Here is a 10,872-nt window from a genome sequence, read left to right as displayed (position 1 = left end):
TCACACGCTTTCATTCAAGGAAAAGCAAATTATATATCATTTTCTTTAAAAATTATGCAAGTGAGTGGGATTTCTTTAAAATTACTTTTTCCCTGGTTGGGAGAACTCAGGACCTCATGCATAGGTAGGCAAGCCTTCTACCACTAAACTAAATCCCCAACCTTAAATGAAGTTTGACATGAGCCAAGGCAAAGTTTTATAAGATTATAAAATACTGTAACTTGATCAAGATTCAATTTCTTATTTACTTTACCTATTAAAAAGGTGATACTCTGAATATGATCATGAGAATGATTACTGAATGAAGTTGATCAGCTAGGCAAACAAAAATGAATTTCTTCTAAAATTATTCTTCTAATCCTTTAAAATTCTAAAAAACTTGGATAGCTAGTTTCAATTATGTCTAAAAAGTAACTTTTCAGTAACACAGGCTTTTAAACAAATGAGAATAGTTAAGCATTCACTCTTAAAACAACTCATTTAATAAAAATGTAATATATGTTCAGGACATATTTTCTTCTTTAACTTTCTGGGTTATACATTTTTTTTCATTTAGGAATTATTTTGAAGGGTAACCTTGACAGGTGTCTAGCCTATATTATTCTGTCAAAACTATTGGATTAATAATCTGTATTTACAAATGCAGCAGTAGTACTCACCTGATGCTATATTGAAAATGAACTGTACAACTTGTGGGTGTGGATGGGAGCAAAAGCCAGAGTGAGTAAACAGGTGACATTGTCCAAAAACAAATGTACTCTATCTGACTCATGAAACTGTAACTTCTGTGTACATCACCTTTATAATCATTTTTTAAAAAAAATCTGCATTTAACATTTGATACAAAGGCTTATATGGGGGGAGTTTTTCCTCCCTTTTTGGCAGCAGTGTGTTTTTGAACTTAGGGCCTTATAATTGCTCAGCTGGTAGTCCACTTTGCTGGTGCGCATTTCCAGCTCTGCCTTTTGCCAGTTGGGTTGGTGATGGGATCTTGCAGTCTTTTCTTCCCATGCTGCCTCTGAACCTTGACTCTCCAGATCTCAGCCTCTTGAATAGATTATAGGCATGAATTCTCATTACCTAGCAGAAAGGGAGAATTTCTTGAGTCTTGAAGTTTGAGGCCATTATAGGCAACGTATTATTGCCTCATCTGAAAAAATGTCTGATCATATTAAATATTTATTGAAATGAACTCCAGAAAATGGAGGGTTTTTCTTTGTTGTAAAAAAAAGGGGGGGCTGGGTGGAGGGACACACACACATTGCTGTTAGCAATCTCAAATCGCAGCAACAGTGATCCTTTGAAACTTAATTTGGTTCCATTCCCATCCAATCCTAGTTTCCAAAATCTTCCCATGATGCCTAAGTCCTTTGCATGGCACAACATGGTTCTTGAACCTACATGCTCCAGGTTTCTTCTTGTCAAGGCTTTCCTTAACACAACCTGTCCTGCTGACCAGCACTCCCTGTGTTAGCCACTGTTCCTGTTTCTTGTGTCTTCCCTGGTCCCCATCTGGAAGAGTTGCACTCTGGGTACTTTCCCATTTCCAGCTTTCTAAAGTAACAACTATTGTCTCATTTCCACTTTCTCTTTAAAACCTTACTTCTCCCCACAGCATATCACTTCTAATATATTGTTTCTGGTTCTTACTGTCAGTCATTTTATTAGAAAGTAAGTGCCACAAGGACCAAGACTTTTGTCTGTTTTGTTCACTGACAAATGGCCAGGACCTAACACCATGGTGGACATCTAGTAAGTGCTTCATGAAGATGTGTTGAACAAATAGCCAAGCATGTTCTTGTGCCCGAATTTTTTTGTACCTAGAGGCAGTAAACTGCTCATTAAGACACAGATTCAGGACTCAGACTTGATGACAGTCACCTTCCAGTGCTGAGGAGGGAACTCACAGTCTTGCAAAGCTAGACACTTTACTGGTTACATCTCTCGGCCCTCAGATTTGATTTTGTTTAATGATTTTCTAGCTATTGTTACAAAGGGCCATTTCTTTATATATAATTGATAGCATATACTTTGTTAAGTTCACAGAATTGCTGTGAGAATCAAATGCAATTAACATAAATGCATATTGCTTGCTATGCCCAGCAAGGGGAAAACAGTAAGGAGTTCAATCTTCCAGATAAAACCATCATACATCATTTATTTACATTCACATAGTCCTTGTGTATGTGTGTGTGTGTGTGTGTGTGTGTGTGTGTGTGTGTGTGTGTGTGTGTGTGTAAGCCATAGGATTCCCGGTCCGTCTCACCACCAAACTATCCTCAAAAGCATTTTAGTATTTCTTCTAATTCATTTCAGTCTACCAGGGAGCCAGTCACATGACTTGGAGGCTTTCTACTCAATGATCAGCTCTGAAATAGAAACTGTTTAGTGTTTCAATTTCCTATGTTTTTCTTATTGCCCTTAATCTGTAAGTAGGAAAAAAAAAAATGTTTTAGAATGCTAGGAAGCTTTTCTCCCTTCTCTGTGTGTTTCTTTGCTCTCCCAGTCCATCCTCAAGCCCTGGCCTTAAGTAGTTACCCATCTACTTTCTCTAACAGAAGACTCAATTTGCCTCTTAGAAAATTCCATGCAAATAGAATCACAGACATTTTAAAATTGGTTTCAGGTACACTACATTCTTGTTTGGTTGTTTTGAGACAGTCTCACTACACAGCCCCGTCTAGCCTTTAACAATCTTCATACCTCAGCCTCCATGTACATTTTTACATCTTCATGTAATTATACATGAAGATGCACTAAAATGTCCTACTCACTTGCTAACGAGATTTAGGATGTTTCCAGTATGGGAAACTAATCTTTTTAATGTCTACTAATTTAACTAAGAACAGTCTGCTTCAGTATTTACAAAGCTTTCAGGTCTCTTGGGTAAATACTGAAGTTGTTAGATGTTACGGTTGAATGTTTTGTTCCATCCCAAGGCCTTTGGGTTAAAATGAGGTCCTTAGGATGGGCCGAATATCATGGCTGTTATTAAAAAGAGATCTGAACATAAGAGACCTGGACATGCATACATGGAAGAATGGCCCAATGAAGCCTTGTCAATCCTTTTAATTTTAGACCTTCTATAATTGGGTATAGTGGTATTTCATTGTGGTTATTATTTGCATTTTCCTAATTTAGTGCTGATTTTTGTGTCTACTAATGTATTTTCAGTTAATGGTCTATCCAAATATTTTACCTGTTTGTTTTTTTCCTAAACTAGGTTTGGGTCTCCTTAATATTGAATTGTAGGAATTATATTATAAACAAAATCCTTTCTCAGGTATAAGGAATACTGTGAATATTATCTTCCAGTAACACCATTAAGAAAATACAATTTAAAAGACTTGGAAAAAATTATATTAAGTGAAGTAAGCCAGGCCCAAAGAAACATAGGTCCCATGGTTTCCCTTATTTGCAATAACTAGTATATGTCTGAGTCAAGCAGAAAAGGTCAGATAAGTTGATGTTAGGGAAATGAACCCTAAGATATGTATTCAAATGTTTTTTTTTTCTTTCATGCTGTTTCTAACATATTTATAAGATTATTTCTTTGTTGCTTTGTATGTCCCTCCCCCACGTAATAACCCTTGCTTTCACTGTATTTGATGTTGTTATAATTTGTGGAGGGGAAGGGAAAAAACAAATTGTTTAAATAGGGATACAGGTGGACCCATTGCAACAATGAGACATACAAGTCATTATGTCGAAAACGAACTTTACAACTTTGGTGGGGGCGGGGAGGAGGGTTGGATGGGGGGGCGGGGGAGGATGGGGTGAGAAGGGAAAACAAAGGAGGAGGCTACAATGCTTGATAAGAAATGTACTCATTATCTTGCCCATGTAATTGTAACCCCTCTGTACAGTATTTTCACAATAAAAAGATACAATTTAAACGATCAGTTCAGAAGTTCAAGGTTGAAAATTAGGATCAAAATATTGGTTATAGATTATTGCATCTCATAATGGACGTCCCACTTTTCAAACAGATGGTATCATGGGTATTTCTGAAGTTAACACTATTGTATTTACAAATAATCTTAATTTCATATTCTATCCCATTTTTCCTGTATTTCAAAATTGTATCTTATGTATGTGGAAATAGAAAAAAAGCTCAGCTTTAGCAGGATAATTATTTAACAGCTTTACCTTTCAACAATTGAGATGATAAAGCAAGATCAGTTCAAAGATAGCTGGAACTATACAAGAACCTATTTCCAAAAAACCTACATGCATAAATACATACATACACACAACAGAGTAAAAAAAAAAAGAGTTTTCATTTCTCTGAATCCAACTTTGTAATACAGGTATACCACCCCACACAAAAGAACAGAGAAACAGAAATGTTATAAAACAATGTTTATTCTGTAATACTTTATCATAATGAATTGCATTTCTTTGGTAAAAATAAACTTTATAAACATTTTAATAATCAGAGGTTAGATACAAAAACAACATTCGTAAGTTGTTTTAAATATGAGCAAAGACTGGCAAGTGAGAAATGGCTCACATGTGACTGGTCATCATCTACTGGCAGTTCAACTCAGGACAATTTATGCTACATCAGAAGAGAGAAAACAGTTTAATAACAAATTTCTTGAATCAGGAGCACTCATACTTTCATTTAAAAATAAATAAGTTACAATGAAATGGCAATTATACATTTTATACACTATATGATGGCAACATAATACTTTAAAATTAAGCATTTAGTTTAATAAAAATGTACAACAATTTTAAAAACAAGTTTGTTTTGACAATGGCACTGGCAGTTAGATGCAAAGAATGTACTTTAGGGAAAAGATGGCAGGTATAACATTAATACAACATTAAAATACTCTATCTTGCCTTTCAATAAATATTTTGACTACATCATTAACATTGAAGTAAACTCTGCTTACATCAAAGTTTACACATTTCAAACTAACAAAAAACTATAAAGTACATGTAAACCAGAAAGCCTCAGAGTTGTTTTTTTTTTTAATTAAATGCTAGAATCTCCACAAAAGATGTTAAGTTATTGTATTTAAGACAATAGTCTTTACAGCTTAGTGAAGTATTCACATCTGTTGCTTAAACTGCTGGGGAAGGCCTCCTGGTCTACCAAGACACACACGTTCCCTCCAGAACACTTTCTCAAGCTTTGAATCTATGCTAACATAAGTTTAACTGACCACCTAGTATGACCCTTTTCATAATGCTTCAGAAAGGAGCCAAAGAAAAATAGTATATATACATTACATCATACAATATACAAAGGATTCTAAGGGAGAAGTCATGCTGGTTTTGAGGACAGAAAGACTCCAGAGTAGAAAAAGGTGATTCACTAACAGCTTTCTACTAATATAGGTAATGTTTCTTTCCCTCAATTTATAAAGTAAAATATTAACTAATTTGGTGATATTGCACAAATAAATGTCAAAAGTGTGTAGTCAAGAAACACTGATTCTACTGGGGATGCAAAAGATGAAGATTAATTGTGTTGAGATAAAACTTGTACTAGAGATGTATTATAAATGAACTGGCTGCAACCAAATTTATATTATTTTGATGTAAGGCAAATTATGTTAGCTTAAATCACAGTTTTAAAATATGTTGAAAAACATGTCATCTCTCTGGAGTTTCCAAGTTGTTTTCATTCCAGCAATATTTGTTAATTATTACTGGGAACACAAAATCCAGGCCGCAGGACTTAAGAGTGACTTTCTGTAATTGGATGGTTTCTATCTCAACATACCTGAGCAATGAGGTTATAATATCCATGGAAGCCATAGTAAGGGAACCATAATTAAAAAGGTTCTTCCCCTTAAAGATAACTGCCGTAGTATGTTAACAAATGGAAAGTGATATACTGAATTTTATGCAAGAATGCAAAATTTTGTAAATCCTTTGTATCTTCTCATCAGCTTTCTGTGCACATGTATTCACTGTTGTCTAATGAGACTGTAGCTTTAACAATTAAGATTTTGGGAGGTGAACATTGAAGACTCAGAGGAAAAAGTGATAAATTTAATGTTATTGCTATATATAATAAGACAAGGATCTCTGAAGATCCCTATTAGGGTTGAGAATAACTTTTCCTCTTCCTTATCTTAGATCATTTTCATTTACTTACAAAGAGTAATTACCTAATGGACAGGAACCAGGAAGAATATCTGTGATAGAGAATTTCAGCTGAACAAAGTAAAGTGGAACAAATCACTGCAACACTGTTAACTGGGCAATGGTGAGGCTCAGTGACAGAGCACTTACCCAGCATGGATGAAGCCCCAAGCTCCATCCCCAGCATGGCGAGGAAAAACCAATTACCCAAACAAAAACACTGTTACTAAGATATATCCACAGGGTCATAATGAATAGCTTAAAAATAGTTATTAAATTGATTTCTGTAATATCTTTTATACTGTGGTAAAAACATTTTTTCTTTGTGTTTATTCATTGTCCACAGAAAAGGCTACTTTCATTTAGCCACTTTCTAGAGATACGGTATTTATGAGGAAGAAATTCCAAATACTTCACTATACATTACCTAACAAATTAAAATTTTATTATGCTTCAGAGCACCAATTCTATTAATATAGCTATCTAGACTCAATTATATTAATATGGAAAAAGGACAAAGAATGTTAATGCCGTTATCCTTGGCCTAAAGATTTATTAACTGAAAAAGATGCTCTTCTTATTATTCTCATTTGAGTTTTACCCAAGTAAAAATTTTAAGTTAAAATATAAACATTCATCTTTAAAAAAATCCATGAAATGCCTTTTAATCACAAAAAATGACTGAAAGAAATTGACAATATGAATCCTTGACTGCATGTGTATATGTATGAATATAAATGCATATAAATTATATGAAAAACGAAAACAAGATCATTGTCTATAACAGAGGATGTATCATGAGATAAGTAAGTTGCTCTTGCTGTTTTAAGAAACAATGAACTAATAGTATTAGCATCCATCGTTCTTTCTAAATAATATAGTCAAACTATGTAAGTGATATGAAAACTGTCTCATACAAGCAGATTTGTTCAATACTTAAATCACCTTGGTCAATGCACTTTTGGAATAGTAATAAAAAATCTTTTAGCATGGATTAATGGCACATATAGGTATTACACTGCCCCTTCAAAGAGTTTGGTGTAAGACCTAATTTTATATGAGTTTTTAAATCCCTGAAGATATTTTATCTCTAGTTTTACTAAATCTTTTAAAAAGTAATTCAATATACAATTTTAATTCATACAAGGCTTGGAAAGAAGTTTCTACTCAATGACCTTACTTATGATGACATAAGTAGTAAGTATGTAAAATTATATTCCATTACTGTTAAAATGCTCTCAGAAAACAGTGTATTTAGGAAGGAAATTAGGACTGGGAGCATGGCTCAAGTGGTACAGTGCTTGTCTAGCAAGCATGAAAGGGCCCTGAGTTCAATCCCCAGTACTGGAAAAAAAGAGAGAGAGAAGAAAAAGAGGGAAAAAAAGCAAATGAAAGACTCTCTTATTGCAAAAGTATGCCAAAATTATGTTATCCCATTACATTCTCTATGGCTGTATTCACTCATTGAATAGTTTCTACTCAATAAAGACAGCTAGTGACTAAAATTTCAACAATTGATGCAAAGCACTTTGGGAAAGAATAAAAGGCCTGAATGAATGCTATGCATTATTTGTGAAGTAAAAACATTTCAAAAATACTACTATAATAGGAATTGGTCTTCTTAGATGAAATCACATCTCCAAATTACCTTTTCTATTACTTCTGTATCTAGAAGAATTTTGTAGATATTTAGGATCTTTTCCAATGCATACTGGACTTCGTTCATGCCACAACAATAAAATAATTTAAGACAAAATAAAAATCATAGTCTTATCTATTATATTGGAGTCAGAAAAGGATTATATGAAGAAGATATCAGCAATTGATAGTAACTATAGCTAATTACAGATGGGAGAGAAAAACTAAAAAGTTATAGACTTGCCAAATCTTACATTGTGACACATTAATAGAAGAGCTTTTCCTATAAGTTTAAGACAGTGGCTAGGGATTTTCTTACATTAAAATTTCTAAATCTTGAAAGCACTTATTACAGAAATTATGTTTTTAAGCATTTAGATCACATATTTATGGTTGGGCATGATCCTAACAGCAACTGTTTAATTTTTTTAAAAAAGGAAAAAGCAACCAAAAATATTGTGAAAGAAACAATTGGCACCCCTCTCCCACCCTAAACCTAAAGAAGTCCATTATGGCTTTGATATCCCTTGTAAAGAATTAAGTAGAAGAGTATTGCCACACTATAAAATAATTTCACCTACTAAGTACTTCTATTTTTTCCATTGCTTTTGACTTTGTGTCTTTGCAGTACTTATTAGGGAACCGAGACATGTACGAATTCCAGCAAGGTGGAGCAGAGATCCAGCTGCTTCTTTGAGCTCCTCATCAATTTCTTGACATGACTGTTTTCGCATCTTTTTGCCTGGCTGCCCTTTTTGAGAGTTATCCGTACAAGCCTGTGGCGCATAGCCACTGTCTGCAAGGGGATCATCTTCATAATCAACATCTGTGTCTTCTTCACTATGAAATCCTTCACTGCCACCACTTCCCACATGGCTGCTCTTTGGGATAAATTCATATACCTCATCCACAGAAGACAGGGACGACACACTGGACCTGGATGCACAGCGCTGTGCTGCCATGCTACTTGCACTGTAATTGTGATCTTCTTTTGGATCAATGCTGGTGGCTAAAGAATCACTCTCTTGTAATCGCACAGCACTGGGATGATTAAATGCATTGCTATAATTCCTCTTTTTTTGCAATGATGTTTTAAGAGGAAGAGGCTTCTCACCTGTAGAAAACATAACTATCAATAGGTCAAATGAATCTGATCACAAACACAGACCACTGAAAATTATAACTCTGGAGCAGTAAGTGCTTTGTATTAATACTATTTTTACAGGCTTCCCCCCACCTTTTACTCAAATCATATTCTGTAGGAATTAATCTGAAACATTTAAAAATCATTTAAAAATACATCTTTATCTTTCCACAAAACATAATTACTCTGAACTATTTGTCCAGATGTCTTGGTATGGATCTGCTGTTTAGCAAAACATTTGTTGCTACAATGTATATTCTTCTGGATGACTTTTTTTTTCCCATACACACATATGCAATCATTTTCTAGGAAGGATACCAAGAAATAGAACAACTAAATAAAAGGAAATACAAATTGTCCTCTAAATGCTGAACCACTTAATGCCCAACAGTGTATGATAAAAACTATTCCCATATTTTCAATTATTTTAACTTTCTATAATATTCTAAGCAAAAAAAGGACTATCTCAAAATTGTTTTCTTGTGTCTTTCCAATTTTTAGAGAAGTTACGTATCTTTCCACATGTGTGGCCATATGTATTTCTTCTGATCATACCTATTCATATATTTTGTTGATTTTCCTGTTGAACTCTTTATTTCTTACTTGTAGGATCCTTATAGGAGAGATTCAGTATTCATCCTTTACTTATGATATATAGCTAAAATAATTCTCCTAGCATTTTTTGTTGTTGCTACTTTTCCCTGATCCCTACCGCCCTCCCCTGCTTTTGTTGTGCAAGCACTGGGACTTAAACTCAGAGCCTTGCACTTTCACCTGACTTTTTGGCTCATGGCTGATGCTCTCCTCCTTGAGCCACCTCGAGTTCCTCTCCTCTGTTTCTGTCTCTCACTCTCTCTGTCTCTTGGAAGTGCAAATAATCAAATCCAGGGCCTCACGCTGAGCCTTGCCTAGTGCTTGCTGCACTAGTAGAGTACTACTATTAAAACATACTCTCAGCTTCTCTGCTTATTCAAAGTATCTGCTTCTTGTCAGACTCTAAAGTTTTGATGTTTTATTAAATTTACCCATTTTTTTCCTTTATGGATTTTGCATTTGTATCTTATGGAAACTTTTTATTTTCCTATAAATTATAAATATGCTTTCCTGTATTTTCTTATTGCTTTTTTTGTTTTTGGTCGGTCACGGGGCTTGAACTCTGGGCCTGGGTGCTGTCCCTCAGCTCTTCAGCTCAAGGTGAGTGCTCTACCACTTGAGCCACAGTGCCACTTCTAGTTTTCTAATTGTTAATTAGAGATAAGAGTCTCATGGACTTTTTCTTGCCTGGGCTGGCTTTGAACCGCAATCCTCAGACCTCAGACCCCTGATTAGCTAGGATTACAGGCGTGAGCCACTGGCACCTGGCTTCAAGCTTATTTTTTAAATGTGTTGGGGTTTTTTTTTCTCCATTTATATATATTATATTCTTTCACAGCATTAACTTTTCAACTGCCCAAATAAATTGGTGCAAATATAATGAAATATAAACTGAGTTATTGAGAGGAAAACACAATTTAGTGACAAAGAAATAATGGCACTTAAACATTTCATTCACAAAAATATAATTTAAAAAGAAAAGCATGATTGCTTACATTCTAAAATCCCTTGTTCTATAGAAGTATTTAAAAGTATCATTGCAGTGGCAGCATCAATATCAGATTCTGAAAAGGGAAAAAAGTGGTAACATTAAAGTTTTTTGTAAGAGAAGCTTCTATAAATATTTGCACATGCTCGAATATGATCAGCGTTGATGATGTGGTATGTATTTTCCTACAACAGGCTCAGAAAGCCTCTGCTTCTTTCTAATTACCTGGTCCTCTGGTATCCAACTAAGCTTCTGTTACACTCATCAGAATGCCAAAGAGATTCCCAGCAAATGCCAGTCACCTTTCTATGGTTCTGCTTCCATCAACCCTACATTCTTCAAGGCCCAGTTCAAGCATCTCATTTCTATTATCTGCTTCTCAGCTTAACTGGCTTCTTACTGC

The 10,872-nt window shown here is 34.6% G+C and overlaps 1 protein-coding gene across 5 annotated transcripts in view; it reads right to left on the bottom strand.

Moving 5' to 3' along the window:
• Positions 1 to 4,347: 4,347 nt before the first annotated feature.
• Foxn2 (forkhead box N2) overlaps positions 4,348 to 10,872 on the bottom strand; it is a 43,724-nt gene continuing 37,199 nt past the window's right edge. For all 5 annotated transcript variants that reach the window (XM_070025549.1, XM_070025555.1, XM_070025553.1 and 2 more), the window contains 2 exons: positions 10,477 to 10,545; positions 4,348 to 8,857 (listed from right to left, as the gene is read on the bottom strand). In XM_070025549.1, the coding sequence (XP_069881650.1) occupies positions 8,334 to 8,857; positions 10,477 to 10,545 (593 nt within the window). In that variant the 3' untranslated portion in view covers positions 4,348 to 8,333. The remainder of the gene's footprint in view (positions 8,858 to 10,476; positions 10,546 to 10,872) is intronic.

Source organism: Dipodomys merriami, unplaced genomic scaffold (assembly GCF_024711535.1).
Source record: "Dipodomys merriami isolate MVZ:Mamm:240054 unplaced genomic scaffold, mDipMer1.0.p SCAF_17, whole genome shotgun sequence".
In the NCBI taxonomy this organism is placed as follows: domain Eukaryota; kingdom Metazoa; phylum Chordata; class Mammalia; order Rodentia; family Heteromyidae; genus Dipodomys; species Dipodomys merriami.
Note: the sequence above shows the minus strand (reverse complement) of the source record. Positions and strands in the feature narration are given on the sequence as shown.